The sequence below is a fragment of the Telmatherina bonti genome (genome assembly GCF_933228915.1).
Source record: "Telmatherina bonti genome assembly, chromosome: 20".
In the NCBI taxonomy this organism is placed as follows: Eukaryota; Metazoa; Chordata; class Actinopteri; order Atheriniformes; family Telmatherinidae; genus Telmatherina; species Telmatherina bonti.
Genome location: NC_136618.1, coordinates 25724135 through 25741028, shown reverse-complemented (window position 1 = coordinate 25741028; position 16894 = coordinate 25724135). Strand labels below are relative to the sequence as shown.

The window sequence follows — 16894 nt, the reverse complement described above, 5'->3', positions numbered from 1 at the left end:
CAGTCAATGATACTGGAAAAATTAATAAACAACTCAAAAGGTGTAAACTGCTATGTGCTAATCCATCTGCGTGTTTAAAGGTCATGCTTATATTATTAAATGCATTATTGTTAATAGATTAAATGTGCAGTGCAGAAAGAGCAGCCCTTCTGGGGCATTGTCCTTTTATATCTACGTACCTCCCTCAACTTTCAGCTGTCAGATATATTTCCTGTATTTAACTATCTGAACTCACAACAACAACAACAAAAACAAGATGTCAATTAAATTATTAGCAAGTATGGACAATTCATGTGTGAATTGATTTCAGAATTAAGTAAAAACCCATTTATTTTTGGTCTGTTTTCTTTCTGCAGGTGAAGATGACCGTCTGGCTCTGAAGGGAAAGGTGACAGTTGGAGACCTCTTCAGAAAAGACTTAAAGGTTCATGACCCAAATGCCAAATGGATAAGCAGTGAGTATTTCTCCTGAGCATTAGATTGTCCTGTCAACATATGCAGGTTCATGCAGAAAACCATCAGAGGGCCAAATGTTCAAAGTTGAAAGAGGACAGATGAAAAAAAAACCACATTATACAAACAGAATCTAGCATGCTATCGTTGCACACCCCACTTAGCAGCAATTAAAGTCCCTCCGTAGACTTAAATAGATTCCTGTGACTTTTAATCCCTCCCACAAATGTCTTCCTGCAGGATTCTGCTTTGCAGTAGAAGCTTCATTTGCAGCTGTATTAATATTACTTGTCTCTGCCTTTCACCAAGTAGCAGCTGGGATAGGCTGTTATTACTAGGTTAATGTTCTCATTATACGCCATTATTTCTCCATTAATGAATGAAACAGGATAAAAACAAATGTAAAATGTAAAACTTTGGACATTTTCTTCTTTAAGCAGCAATAACGATGCCTGGTTATGCCATCATTACACCACAAATAACGTCACAAACGTCGAACTGCTCCTTTATAAATAAAGATTAAAAATAGCAGTTTAAAGTGCATCAACGATATTTACTAAACCAATCAATGAAACGTTTTTCACGTGCATTTGTGTGCGTCTTTCATTGTCTGACAAACCTTCCAAACTATTCATCCCATCTGCATCAACAGATACCCAATTACCTGCAACTACGGGCCTCATTTTCTTTGATTTGCGGCCCCGTGCTGATGTTGAAGTTCATCACCGCCAATTCCAAACACTTGTGTTGTTTTTCTTTCGAAACACAGCGACAGAATAAACGCTTACAGCACGGAGACAAGCAAATAAAACAAATAAATAAAGCACGCATGAAAAACGTCGACTTGAATGCAGCCGCATTTATCTTTGCGCGGTGCCGAGGAGAACGATCACAGCTCCAGGATGTGCGGATCTGTACAGCCGACAGATTTATGAGACAGATTTTTGTCTTCTTTCATGCCCGGAGAATCTGTCTCGTCCTAATCACCACATCTGAGATGTCTGCGAGAGGATGCAGCTGTTAAGATCTTCTCTCAAATCCTAAAAAAAACTTGCAGAGCCCCCCCCCCCCACACTGCGACTGCCTCTAATTTGAAAGCTGACACTTCATATTTATTATATTAGTGACAGGAAGACGGAGCCGTTTCTCTTGATCTGTGATGGCGAGCTGAATGAATATTTAGCCGCAGCTCCCCATGTGCGCTAAAAGATGAGAAGTCTCTCCTGTGGCTGATTTGTCGTCGTTACTAGCTGTGACCCAAAAGGTTGTAAACAAATCGATCATGCATGAATGAGCGCTGATGAATAGCACAGACTGCGGTGTTACTGTACACATCTGGAAGCTAACATCTGTTCTTCGGAGTGCTCGGCAACAGCTAAAACTGCGACTGAGAGACTGTGTTTTTTTTCCACAGGGAAAAAAAAAAAAAAAGGAAGATTGGAGTTAAATGATTGAGTCGATTTTGTACTTGATATAAAATATCTCCTCGACCCAAAAGGGTTATTTTAACATGCACAAAGAGGAGAAGCTGCTGCAGACGGTGGAGGTTTGTAATGATTCGTACATACTCCACCAATCACAAAGAGACAAGGCCTGCCTTTACAAAGCACTCCGCGCTTTCATCTCATCTTTTCTTCTGCTGTTGACGGTACCATTCTTGATCTCAGGGTATTTTTAGCAAATCATTAGGTACAGCTCACAAAGAGAAGAGAAAGTGGGAAAGAAGATGGAGAGAAGGGTTCGTGCGCTTATTATTTTGTCTTTGTTCGTGTCTCTTTTCCCAGAACTCAACCAACTTGCATGCATTGAGGGGTTTTTCTTGGATTTGCAATAAAGGTTCCCCTTGTTGGAGGGTGAAATTGAATTTTTAAAAACCTCATTTAGTTTGGTTTTATGATTCCCCCTTCTCAGGCTGTCTGCATCTATCAGTCAATCCCCAGGAGACTGAATGAATATAACCCTAAGAGTCCTTAATGATCATTTATTAGGCTGTTTTTACAAGGCAGATTTGCTTCCTAGTGTATTTTCCAATTGCATTTGCTTAAATAAGTACTGTACTTCAGAATCGTTATAGATGTTTTTATCACTAAGGCTTCAGATATTCTGATTCCTGCCTTGGCAGCCCAAAAAAAAAATCATTTTATTTTTTAGCTTTGTATGAGTTCATTATAATTTATTTAGGTACCTTCGGCTACTGGTATGATTTGCACAGACGTACATTCACCAAGTTGATGGCTAAGATCTGGTTGTGCAGGGGTTAAATCTAGCTTTTTCCAGCTGAAGCACCTGGCAAAGACTAAACATATTATTTGGAGGCAGAATTTTGAAACAGTAATTCACGCTTTTATAACAACACAGCTCGATTACTGCAACGCTCTTTTTTTTGGTGTCACACAGAAAGGTTTGCCCCGTCTGCAGCTGGTGTAAAGGGCTGCAGCACGTCTGTTGACGGGAACGCGTAAAAGAGAGCGCATTTATCCTGTTTTAGCCGCAGTGTACTGGCTGCATGTTCTTTATAGGATTCATTTCAAAATCCTTTTATTTGTTTTTTAAGCCTTTAAATGACCATTCACCGCCCTACCTCTCTGAGATGCTACACACGTACTCCCCTACCCGTGCTCTCTGGTCAACCAATCTGTTGCTCCTGGAGGTCCTGACAACGTGGAGGAAGCTCAGAGAGGACAAGGCCTTTGCTGTGGCGGGACCAGCTCTGTGGAACTTTCTGCCACTGCAGGTCAGACGAGAGGGTCTTGGCTGGAGACTGGAAATTGAAGCGGGGCTAGATGTCCAACCCTTCAACATTTTGATTGGGGGCCATGAGAGGTGACAATTCCTGGTCCAGAAAGTAAAAGTCCTGTCCGGCAGCTGTTCTGACCAGTCACCAAACGAGCTCAATCTAATGAGCAGAGTTTTTTTGCCAGGTAAATGAGCCTGTTAGTGAAAACAACTGTTCTAAATGTACTGGACCAGGAATTCCCACCTCTGGTGGCCATTGCTAACCCAAATCTCTAACACCCATTGCTTGTCTAACCACGCCCATTTTACATCCAACTCCGCCCATTATCCCAGCCCCGCCTCATTCTCCAGGCTGCAGCTGGGGGTTTTTGAGTCAGACAGGCTTCATTACTGTCCAGTTTTCAATCCCTTCTTGAGACCGACTTCTTTTCACTGGCACTTTTCCCAGAATGAGTTTGCTTTTATTGCTTCTTTTGTTTTTATTGTTTTTACTGGTTTAATTTTTTTTTATATTTTATTGTCTTGTTTTTTGTTCTATTGTTTTATGTTTTACGATTTTAATTAACTTACATACAGCAGCTGTCGGAAAGTGCTTTATAAATAAAGTTGGCTTGGCTGGTTGTGCAGAAATATTCTCTTTATTTTTTAACAGAATGTAGAAGCCTAAAACATGAGAGATTCAATTGTTGTGTCTAAACTTCTAGATTGACAGGTTTAGATCGATGATTGGCTGGCATTTAAGCTCACAGGAACATATTGTAGTGTCCAAATTCAATCTAGGAATGAATCTTTGAGTCTGGAAGCTTCTAATTATGGGAAGTTGCACCTCTCTGATCTCTTTTCACTAGCCACTTTATTTAGTACACCTGTTCAATTTATTACTAACATGTCCAGTGAGTATTGCAGTAACATTTAGGCACGTAGTCATGATCAAGACGACTTGCTGAAGTTCAAACTGAGAATGAGAATGAAGAAGAAAGGGGGTTTAAGTGATTTTTAACATGGCATGGTTGTTGATGCAAGGAGCTGGTCTTAGTATTTCAGAAGTTGCTGACCTACTGGGATTTCCATGCACAAACATCTCTAGGGTTTACAGAGAATAGTGTGAAAAAGAGAAAATATCCAGTGAGCAACAGTTGTTTGGGTGATAATACCATGTCAGAGGAGAATCAGCAGACTGGCTGGAGATTATAGAAAGGCAACAGTAACCTAAATAGGCACTAAGATACACACAATACCAACACTGAACACACAACAGGTCCAACCTTGAAACTAATAGGCTAGCAAAAGATCACACAATGTCCCACTTCTGTCAGCTATGAAGAGGGTCACTAAACTGGACAAGAAAATGGAAAAATGTTGGTCAGAATTTTGCAGAAACCCATGAAAGCATGGATCCATGCTGCCTTGGATCAATAGCTTAGCTTACTGGTAGTGTAATGGTGTGTTGGGGAGGGACTACTTGGTACACTTCGGGTCCCTTTGTACCAACTGAGCATCATTTAATCATCTCAGTCTGAATGTTGTTGCAGAACATGTCAATCCCTTCATGATAACAAAGGGAAGGGCAGTGTGGCATCATCTGATGGCTACATCTTACTGGGAAAACGCACCATGTCACAAAGCTCAAATCATCTCCAACTGGTATCAAACATGACTATGAGTTCACTGCTCTGTTTCTTCCTGCTCTTTCTATTTTTATTATCCCAATAGCCTCCACAGTCAGCAGATCGCTGTCCAATAGAGCACCTTTGGGATGTGGTGAAACATATGGTGACAAATCAGCAGCAGCATTGTGATGCTGTCATGTCAACACAGAGCAAAATGTCTGATCACCTTGTCCAATCCATATCATATAAGAAAGAAGACAGTTTTAAAAGGGGGATCTAACCTAGTACTAGCAAGGTGTATCTAATAGATTGGCTGGTTTGTGTACTATTCTGAACTTAAAGTTCAAAATAACGCATTCACTGAACAGGTTTTTTATAGGAATATTATATACTGTCTGAAAATGAAAGCCAATATTTACATCATTTACATAATTTTTGCCAACTTTTAATTAAAAAAAAAAAGACATGGAGTTGAAGCATCTGTTCAGTGTGAGAAGATATATTCACCCTCTTGCAAGCTTTTTTTGCAATTTGGGGGAAGAGTTAAGAGGAAAATAGTTATTTACCAAAAGATGAGCTTCAGTTCCACATGCACACCGTATATCTATTTCTGAAGTCCAGATTTTCGCTCTTATTTCTGACCAACAGATTGAAATAAACTGAACTAGTTTACAAGTGAAATGATTAATTATGAACATGAATAACTCAGTTTAACATATGAGGACTAAGCTTTGAAGTAGTTCATAAGAAGCATAAACTTGCACCCGTTTCAGTGACATTGACAGGTCATAAAAATATGACTTGTTTTCTGAAACAGCGTCCCTTTCTTTGTTTGTGTTTTAAGTTTTTTATAAACCAAGTTTAGTTTTAAAATAGTAATTAAGGAAGCAAAAATCACTTGTTACTAAATTCTTTTAAACAGGACAGATTGTTTTAAAAAGCATTTATAAATCTAAACTTGACTTTAAAATAATGCAAAGTTGTGATCCTGAATTTAGTGATGAGAAGTGTTGAGTCCTAAGAACACAACAACACTTACCAGTTTGAACAGCATGTGAACAAGGTGGTTTTAGCGTGAAACATAAAAGGCTTTTTTTTTAGATATCCAGAAGGCTATCAAGTTCACAAAAGTAAACTCAGCTTTGTTATTTTATTTATTCATTTATATTTAAAATGTATATATGCATTGCAGTGTATTTCAATGTTATTATGATATTAATGACATAATAATGGTCTTTTTAATAAAGAAAAGAAACGTTGAAAAAAAAAAGGATACTAAGATCTGAGGTTTGTTTGATTTATACAATTTCTTCAACATGATTATACTCTCATCTTCAACTTTTTTTAGCATCTGTGTGATGTTTATCTCTAAAATTTGTAAGTATTTCACTGGATCTTTGCTCCCCTCCACCACCACTTGTTGCACAATCCTAAACCATGATCAGCTCACTCCACTGCTTTTCAGTGTTCAGTCCATGAAACTCTGCATCCTTCAGATTTTTCTTTTCTGACTGTTCAATCACTGTATATTTGTGAAAGCATGGCTGCAGACGAAAACATTGCACTATTTCTCCATGTTTTAGTCACATTACACACTAAAGAAACATGATATGATATGAAAATCCAATAGGTCCCCATTCATATGATATATGAAATACGATGTATTTATTTCTCCTCCTTATATTCTTCCATTAATGTTTGAGTTTAACACTGCAATGAGCTACTCTTGGAAGACTGATCAGAGTCAGTACAGAGGTGGTGGAAGCAGAAAATACAGCTGCAATACCCGCCTGACCATCAATAGTGTTGATCTTTTTTCTTTTTCCTGCTTAATGGAGAAAAACAGAATCTCATGAAAGCGGGATGTATGTGCAGACAGTGCAGACTAAGCGCAACAAGTGAGTATTTTTTATCACTGAACCCACTGAAGTGGGTTTTATTTATTTCATTATAACACATAACTTAAACATGTATGCGCTCACCATTAAGGAATAGAAACATGAGTTCATTGCAGTGAAGTTCAGATCTTTAATTGTTGAAATGAAATCTGTAGAGACAGCCTGGTTGTTTTGATACTCCCAGACTAGCATGTTGCGATAGTGAGTGTGTGTGTGTGTGTGTGTGTGTGTGTGTGTGTGTGTACAGGGATCATGCCTGCGTGTCTTTTACATGCACAGGGTTGACAGTGCTTGTCTGGTCTGCTGACAACAGTTTCTTAGTAACTGTGATAATAAACACAAGTTGTCAACAATGTATAATTCTTCATTGGCATCCCTGCATGTTTCTGTCAAAACTTTTTAGTTTTCTTTTTAAAGTATGTCAGGTTATCTTCTTTGTGCTGCTCTATCATTTTTTGTCAGAAGCTTTTGCATCACTGACATATTCTGTTGCAGCAAAGAAGAAAAGAAAGCAGCTTGTTTTACAATGAAGTCTTCCATGAATCATCTTGAGCTTTGTTATTCTCTGAGCAGTTTGTCAGAATGCCATTATAATAAATATATTTGGAAATTTCAGAAAGTAACATTTGAATCTGTCCTTATTCTTTAATTTTCCTTCCAACCAGTTTTTATTTTTAACCCGCTTTAAATGGGTTTGGATTTTACCGAAACAGCTGGATTATATCTTGAAGCTTTAAACATTGCAGCAACAGTCCAGGTTTCTTCTTACTCATTAGAAGTAAATAGCTAATCACTTCAAATCAGACCTTAACATCCTTGATCCTGTAGTTGTTATCTCAAATCCTGTGAACTGCCTTTCCTTAAACTCTTCATCTGTATTCTGATCATGCTCTGAAGCTTTCACTTAGTCTCCCCAGTTAGGTAATTGCACAGTTAGCAGGCAGGACTGATATCTCACGGATGCATCTGAATTAAACAGACACAGCATCAACATCCTTCTCACACCACGAAGGTGAAGCCCGCCCTGTGGGACACGATGCAGTCTCTTAGAGCAGCTGTTTGCCATTTTAATGGCCGCGTTTCTTTTTTTTTTTTTTTTCCTTCGCCGCTCTACGATTGCTCTTGTCTCACTTATGCTTGTTAAATATGGTGAAGGGGGAGCCATTTGCAAAGAAGTCGCTACGCAAAAGTGCCATTACTGTGACTTTGAGCATAACTTATGGCTGTGATTAAAATGACTGAGGCGTGTTTGTTTTGCCAATATGCGAATTTCTGTGTGTACAATCAAGAATTACCTTGTTTGTGGATGATGCATGACCTCTCATCTCTAATGTTTGTATAAAGGACTCACTTCAGAGAGTATTAGTCTCCTTTCCTCATTGTCTTCTCATAGCTTTGTCCCTACTACACAACATAACTAATGATGTGAATGTCATTTTTTTAATGATGCTCTGGGTCTTCCTTTTACCAATGAGACATATCAAATTACCCCATATACGTAAGTATCCAGTATTCATCCAGTGTTACAGACAATCAGCTTTTAGATAGTGGCGACATCACTTGAAGCAGCAGGAGCAAATGTCAAATTTCAGATGATGCTGTAGGCTTTGATGGTTAAGCTGAAACAGATTCTTTGGCCAGGTTTAAATGTTCCTCCACTTTAGAAAGAGCTGACTGTCAGAAGACTGAAATACTGTATATCAATTTCTATCAATAAAAATTTGATGCCAAGAGGTTCACTTGTTTACCAAATAGTCCTTTATGTAATGAGTTAGCCACTTGCAGTTTTGTATAGATGCAGTAAACCTCATTGGTTGGTATGTTACATCAGGCATTGTGACCTGGAGTCGGCCACTATGGAGCTAACAAGCCATATTACCACATTAGCTTACCACTGCTACCAGCATTCACAGCTTATTATTGTGATTTTCTTATCCTAAACACAATAACACAACAGCTTAAATCAATGAAGCAGGAAGTGGTTAGTCTCTTTTCTGTATGAAATGCACAGTTTGAATAATTAGTTGTCATATTTGTACAGACATGTAAAAATATGACAAATAAGCCATTGGTTTCAGTAGCAGTAGTGTAGCACTTTTGCTAACACTAGCTATTGCTAACATTCACAGCTTATTATTTTAAGTTTGGTATTCAGTATATTACAGCACTCCTTTGACATTTCAACTAAGAAATGGCTCTCTATTTATCCTGATGGAGATACAGGATTTGAGAAATTAGTATAGACTGACAACATACTGAATACTGTCCTCAAAATCTATCCTGCAACTAAGGGCAATTTTACATCAGCCTTTCTATAAAAGGCTATAATCCTAGTCCATTTGCTTAGAAAAAACGTGTTGTCTGGGGAAATGAGTGCTGATTCGGATCAAAGAAGCGGACTCAGTGCCTACAAATGTAGGTTGAGTTCTGGTTCAAGCAGACCAAATACATGAAATGGACTACATAAAAAAAGACACCTCCTAGATTTAGCGTGGTATTGCATTGTTGGTAGCGATCCTTCTAAGGGTCCTCTGCTTCATCTATTCATATTGCGCCCATTGTTGCAGTGTATTTTTGCAGTATACTTGCATGAGGCACAATTAAAGACCCAAAACAGCGATAGTTTTGTGCTCCATGTTTAGTTCACAAATGGAGGAAACATAGTTTTCTTCTTCTTCTTGTCTTCTCTTTTGCTAAATACCAGTTCAGCGCCACCTTTGGTGAAAATGGGGTAGTGTTATTCTAATGGTTTGGCTTGTTTCACCAAAATGCAGCATAAACGCAATCTCTGTCTGTATGGAGACACCGCCTCTACAACTTAGCCAAGTCCTCAATTGTACCGAGTCCAGCAGAGTCCTGATGTGAAAGCACCCTTAGATGTCTCCCTTCTTCAACATCCCTAAATTAAATAAATGGCTTGTTGCCAGGCTTCTGCAGAGCTGAATGACATGTGGATGAGGGAATTCACCAATTGGTTTCAGGTGTGTCAGAGACGGGATCCATCTAAACGTTGACGGAATGTAGCTTTTAATAGTAGACCCAGGTTTGGGCATCCCTGGTCTAAAGGGTTGCTCTGCTACTTTCTAGTGCCCAAAGTTTATCAACATGGAGCTGCCCTTATCCTCGATTTAGGTGAGGGAGTAAAAGACTGGACAATTAGGTTTTCCATACACGAGAAATTTGTTTTTCTGTGCGGGTGCCAATAAGAGAAGATATATACAAAAAAGGATGAAAAAAATAAAACCACTGATAAACATGAATTTACAATGGTAAAGGCAAGGCTTTTCATGTATAACATGTTGAATTAAAATGTACAGTATCTTTTTTCCAAATTGTGGTATCAAAAATGTTGCTAAAAATACTGTAGCTAACCCAGGTAGTCTTGTATGATTCTCACTCATAAGCATACATATTGACAAAGGATTTTATCATTCAAAATTCTTTCAATCATCAAGTACAAGGACACATTTATCATTGATTTGACTTTCCAATTAGGTTTAAAAGATTTCCATTGTAACTTGTGAAAAGAAATTCTGATCATTATACTAAAAGTTTTATGAGCTAAAGTTCTTCCTCAGAAACAAATTTATATTATTTATTTATTATAGCCAGTGGTTTTGTTGACTTACAGGAATTTCCTCTGGAGAGTCCTGGCTAAAAATTCAGCATTAAAGAAAGATTTCACACTGAAGCGTCACACAATAAAACAATTTCATATTTGTCTTTCCATGAAAAACAGATTATGATGGCTTCTGGCATATTATGGCATATTCCCAGGATTGTTGTACACACCCGTTCTGATCATGAAGCAGGGGTTATATTTATATACTTATTTACAGACTCTGCAGGCTTAAATACGGGGGGACCATAATGCAGTGTTAGAATAAATCATTAAATCTGCATTTTGTTGTGCTTGCAAAGTAAATTCCATTAAATTACGGTGAAATTACTTCATAATACTGAAGTATAGCTTTGTTTACTTCATATGATGGACTGTAGGCCGTTTACCCTGACAAACAGTTCCTGTTTTGTAGCGTGTTGCCATGCATCTTAAGAGCTGCCTTGGGAAAAAAAAAACATGAAACTTTTTCTTGTTCCTTAATTAAACCAAGACACATTTCATAAATTTAAATAGCAGCTCTTTCAGTGAAATTTTTATTTACTGAACATCCATCATGTTTTTCTTAATCAAAAGTAGTTAGATTTGTTCAAATTAGTCAGTGGGTGGGCTTGAATTGAAGTAGACTTTGCTGCTTCCAGCTGATGAAATTATATGATTGGCATCAAATATATGCTTAGATTTGTATTGTTTGTTGATCACATTTGTATGAATAGTACAATTACAATTAAGGGGTTAACTTTTATTTTATCTCAAAGTAGACAAGATGGCAAAATTTCATTTTTGGTATGGTCCTGTGACTACAGTTGCAATGTTTTTAAATAGTATGACACTAAAGTTTGTGTCAAATCAGTTTCACTTTTAAAAACCGAACACATTGTCTCCTTGGTTTCTTTCCTTCTGTTAGATAAATATAAGTTAATACTAAATATGGAACAGTGAATACAGTGTGAATGGTATTCTGTGTCTGCTTTGTGGTGTGATGGTTAGCACCACAGCCTCACTAAGGTCGCTGGTTTGAGCCTCAACTGTGTGGCGTTTGCATGTTTTTCCCAGATATTTGTATGTTCTCTCTAGATACTCTTGCTACTTCATGCAGTACAAAGATATACATGTTAGTTTATGAATAGTTAGTGGTCACTCTAAATCAGGGTTGCCCAGCTCCGGACCTTGAGGGCCACAATCCTGCAGGTTTTCTGTGTACCCCCACTCCAACACACCTGACTAAAACTAATCACTCATTATGTGGAACTAAATGGGCTGTGAGATCTGTTTAACAGAAGCCCGGTGTGTTGGATCAGGAATACATCGGAAATCTGCAGGACATCAGCCATCGAGGACCGCTGTGGGGACCACTGCTGCCAATTTGTCGACTTCTCGCTAAATCTGGCGACTTTCCAAACCTCCCTGGTGACTTTTTTTGTGAAAAGCGACTAGCGACTTTTACTGGAGTTATTGGAGACTTTTCTGGTGTTTTGGTGACTGACTTAAAACGCATATTGTTGTAAAGTTATTGTCATGAAGTTATTGTCAGTTTTAAGCTAACCATAAGTAGACATTCTTTTTGACTTTAAAAAAATAAAAACATGTTGTTCAATATGTAGCGTACAAAGGTCATTTCAATGCAATATCTGAGAGCTTACAAAATAATTATTTTATTAATCAATCAACTGTTCTGTTCCTAGTTAGTTCTTCTTATCAGCTAGCTAGCTGACTCTGTTAGCTAGCCGATCTGTGCCAAGTCCAGGGGTTTAATCTGGCTGCATTTGAATGGCTTTCATTTTCTTTTTTCTATTTGTAACTCTTTATTTATTAAGGGATGTTGAACTTTGCAATTCTACATACCACAGTGATGGTTAATAGTCATTCTTTTTTGAAAAGCAGCAATTATGATTTCCAGCAATGCCAGCAGCAAGTAGAAAAAACAAAATTTGTGTTCATTAAAAAAACAGCTCACAAACACATAAAGCAGACACATGATCTTGCACTAGGCTGTTATATTTTAATCTGTTTCACCAGTTACTTTCAATGCTAGTTTTTTTTATGATTACTTGTTTATAATAGTCACAGATTTGCACTATATTACAGAAAGAATCCCCTTCATGCAGGTAGACAGAGGGTCTGCATGTTTGTGAAAACACATTACTAGCTCATATCAATTGTCTAATCCTATAATGTCTGTTGCATATGACTTGGTAAAGAGTGAAGCTGTCAGCAATGCATTGTCGCTTATAACAGGCCTGCAGGATGAATGATACACAGACTCAAATACAAATTTAAGATTTAAGAATGTTCATCATGACTGTGCAAATATTGTATTATGTAATTGTATAGTGTTTTGAATGATACATGTTTTGATAATTACTTTAGTCTATTTAAACACAATATTTGAGCAGCGAAGTAACTTGTGCTTGTACTGTTTTTCAAGCAAGAGAACCCCACTAATGTTGTGGTTCCTGTTGTCATTATCGTTGTTATAATTGTTATTTTACGGGCACTAGACTTCCTAATGATCTTAATTATGAGCACATTCATGTTTTTCAAGTTCAGTCATCAGTTTGTAAGCACAAACAAACACATTACTGCTGCACTAACACATACAGGGAAAAACTAGATTGAGTTAGAACTGTGCAGATCAAACAGCAAGAGACGTTATGAGTTTGTGTGGAGTATTTGAACAGCTGGTATGAAATGACCGTAACCTCGTAGGCAGTGAGGTAAATCAATAACACAGTACTTAAAAATTAATCAGAAATTGAGGTTTTAGGTGACAGAAAGCTGTGGGATTTTAAACAGGTTGATGGAGGGATTCTGAGAACACCTGCATGCTCCCTTGGGAGTCAACCTGGAAGGAAGGTGGAGTTTGATGAGATTTTTGAGGACTTAATGTCTCATGATTGCTCAACTCAGCTGTTGTAAGAGGTAGTAGACATGTACAATTTTAGTACTAAATACTCAGTTGTGACTTATCAAGTATTGTTTAATGGACTTACAATTCTCCTGTTTCCATTGTCTTGGGTCCTGTATAGAAGCATTATAGTATTGATGAGTATTGTGATTTTAACATGCAGTGAGTGTTTGATATTTCCCATATATTTTTTCCTTGTCATAAAGTATATTTTTAAAATGAAAAACCTATCATAGAATAATAGAATAATGATAAAAATGCATTTAAAGAGACTGTGGCAGACCACATCAAACCCTGAATAAAATTGAGTTTGGTCTCTGGCTGTGAGAATGTTGGACCAGCAAATATGTTTTTGTCTTCTTCATCTGCAGTGGTGGTTGAAAGTGTTCTTTATATCTGCTGTGACCTCTACAACCATAACAACAGCTAAATGTTTTCTAACACATCTGCTTGGAGGCATTTCAGCCCACTCCACCTTCAAAAACAGCTTTTACTTCAGGGGTGTTGGTGTGTTTCCTCACCAGAACTGCACACTTCAGGTCCCGTCCAAAACATCTCAATTGGACGAAAATCAGAATTTCAAAAATGTAAATATATTTTCTAGTTCTTTAAGTGTTGTACAACTAGGTGAATTGTTTGACTTGACTTGCTACATGACTCACTTTCTCTTTAGATTCAAGTCACAGGCAGATGTTCGAACATTTCATTTCAGACTTTGCCTTTTAACATTTTGTTGTACCATCTATTTGCACATTTGCATGATGCTAAAAAACAAATAGTTAAGTCTACTTAAGGGCAAACATTTAAGTACGTGTAAACATCTTAGTCCAACTAAAATTGTAGCTCATTGAAAAGCTGAAAGTCAGAGTAATACGCCCAGATAATATGTTGTTATTCAAATTCTGTCTGCACGTATACATTAAATGGCATTCAAATATCGAGCTCTATACAGGCTCCACACGTCCTCTGAGAGATTTTAAGATGGAAGTAACAAGAGAAAAGTACCAAAATAAAGACCACATGAAACTGTTTGCAACTCATTAAAAAGAAAAAATGCCAAATCTACAAAGATAAGAAGATGCTCTGTTGCCATTTATCATTGTAGACTGACATATTTTGATCAATACATCAATTTCCTTCCTCTGTTTCTGTATTGAGAAAATCACAGCAGTCCAATTAAATGGTCCAATGAAGCTATAACTGTTGCTTGGCTTAATGATACGTTTAAATGTACAGAGTGATGGCAAGCTGTCTAAACCCTGAGACAGTGTAAGAAACTAAGAAACCACTTAGTTTAATGCTTTTCACTTAAACCAGAATTCTCTGTTTCGGTCTCCTCTTTTCAAAAATCATTTGTCCAACGGCTTTTTTTTTTAGCTTGTTAAATAGCATTGCACTTTAGGAGCTGTTTGTGAATGTAGGCAGAAAGCCAGCTTTTAGTTATTAAGAAATGGGAAACTATTCCACTGCCCAGAAACAGGTTAGAGGAGTCAGACTTTGAATAAATTAAAATTCAGTGCAAGATTTGTAACACGAGTTACACCACAAGGGAACACAGTTAATTTATTCAGCTATTTGGTCTCAGTGCTGGCTATGGCCAAGCAATTAAAGAACAATACTCTAAAAATTTAGCGCTCACTGCAGTAAAACAAACCCTTTCTGCTCAGCTTTCAGAGACAAAAAGAAACTCTTCTATTGTTGTTTATTTTCACATATGTGTCACGTGTGAACTTGCAGAGGTAGAAGAGGGTAGAATTTGATCTGCTGCTGAAAAGCCTCTAAACTAACAAAGGAACACTGGCCAAACTGGCCAGCGTTGGTGTGTGGTTACACTCATTAAGCCAGCATTACTGTCATACTCGGCTGACTTTGTGACACGAGTTTGGTGTTTGTAAGCACATAGTGATTTGGTGTTAAGCTGCCTCTGTTTGACATGTGTAAATGGTTTTGTAATCTTTTCCAGCAAGAACTTCTAGTGTCCCCCCCCCCCCCCCCCCCCCCCCCCCCAGATATCACTTTGTTCATTTCATGATACAATCCCACAAATGTGTTGTAAAGATCAAACTTTCACACATCTGGGTTCTTTGAAAAAGACGAGACAGCTTGACTCATTTCACCATCAAGTTCAATTAAATTTTAACCCTACATTTGTTTAATCTTATCATTCATAAATATACAAGTTGAGCTGTTATTGTCAGTACATTAATCTCCAAGTGCTTTTTTTTGTCTTCTTGTACAACTAGAGGGAAAATCTGATAAAGCACAGCTGTAGAGGAAAGCAGCCTATTGATTTTTAAGCTCCTTATTTACAGGAACCTGGTGTGAAAATCCTATGGGAAAGTTGTTAGTCTTTGATCATAGTTACTGATCTCACTGTAGTATGTCAATAGCTTGCTCTATTAAGGAATGGCAGCCCCATGGTGCTTTGAGGTGTGCATGTAAATCAAATAAGACAGAAAAAAACATCTGTATTTCCCAAGTTAAACGGCATGAAGCAGAAATAAATTGGCAAAGCTGTATTTTAACCCCAGCGGTGTATTGAGAAGCTGAAGAGGCAGAGATTAATGAAGCGAGCAGGCAACAATGATTGGCATTCCTGATAAACACAAATGACTTCCACCATTAGACCTGACCAAAGGACACAATGACTGTCCCTTTAAGTGGTTTCATGTTGTGTCACCATGTTCAGACTTGAGTTTTTGTTTTGTTTTTTTCCCCCCGTTTATTTACTTTGCCTTTTATTTGTGAATATGCTTGTTGATTTAAACCAGTCAGAAACTGATTTCAGATTTCTGATTTTATAGCTTTGCAACAGTATAAAAATGTTCACATCTGTAAGGGAGAATTTCCTTTTAGAAGCAATTTGTGTAAAAATCTCCAGTACTATAAATATTCATGGAGATTTTTTTTTTTTTTTTAACTAAAACTGATTTTAATTTTGAATGAAAATATATTTCACAGCAAATCTGAACCAACGAGAGGCAAAGATTTGTCTTGGTTTGTTTCTTTTAGACTTGAAAGAGTCACTATAGTTCTCACACAGCAGCTTTTGTCACTTCTGTCAAACTAGTCTTCATCTGTAGCTGTTGGGCATGGATAAATGACCTGGAACCGACAAGAGAAATCCCATTTCATCCAGAACTTAACACTGCAACCTGGCTCACCTCATGGCTAACAATAGCTTGCAGAAACTACCGAATTCAAAAGCTGCTCTGTGTTCTGTAATCACATGATGATGTACTATGTCGAGGTAACAGTTGAGGACTAAGACCCTTGAAGCACAAAAACCATTTTACCTGCTGAATACAAGCCATTTCTTTGTAATTTATGTTATTTTCATGTTTAAAATGGCTGTATATTTCCAGATGATCTGTGGTGTTCATCCACATATTAACCTTTTTCTGATAAAGGTTTCATGATGAACAAACATTGGGTGTCTATAAAGACTTAGGTGCCTTTTTTTTTCTTTATTGATCCATCTATTGTTACACACCTAAATTGTTTGAACCCTGTTACCCTGGAAAACAAGCAGGAAGATCACCAAATGCAGTGAATAGTTGTCCCTTAAGAAAACTGACAGTGGAAGTGAACAATGGCGTAGGTAGAGGAAAGAGCAACAATTACAGTGTAGCCTGAAGGTAATCAGACTTTTGGTATGTTGCTCCTACCC

At 37.5% G+C, this 16894-nt stretch overlaps 1 protein-coding gene across 1 annotated transcript in view; it reads left to right on the top strand.

Annotated features, from left to right (window-relative positions):
• The window catches only part of LOC306770572 (A-type potassium channel modulatory protein DPP6-like), a gene marked incomplete at its 5' end in the record, with an annotated part of 225050 nt that overhangs the window by 150923 nt on the left and 57233 nt on the right, over positions 1-16894 (top strand). Inside the window, one exon of the mRNA XM_079259446.1 lies at positions 357-455. Within this exon, the coding sequence (XP_079115572.1) occupies positions 357-455 (99 nt within the window). The remainder of the gene's footprint in view (positions 1-356; positions 456-16894) is intronic.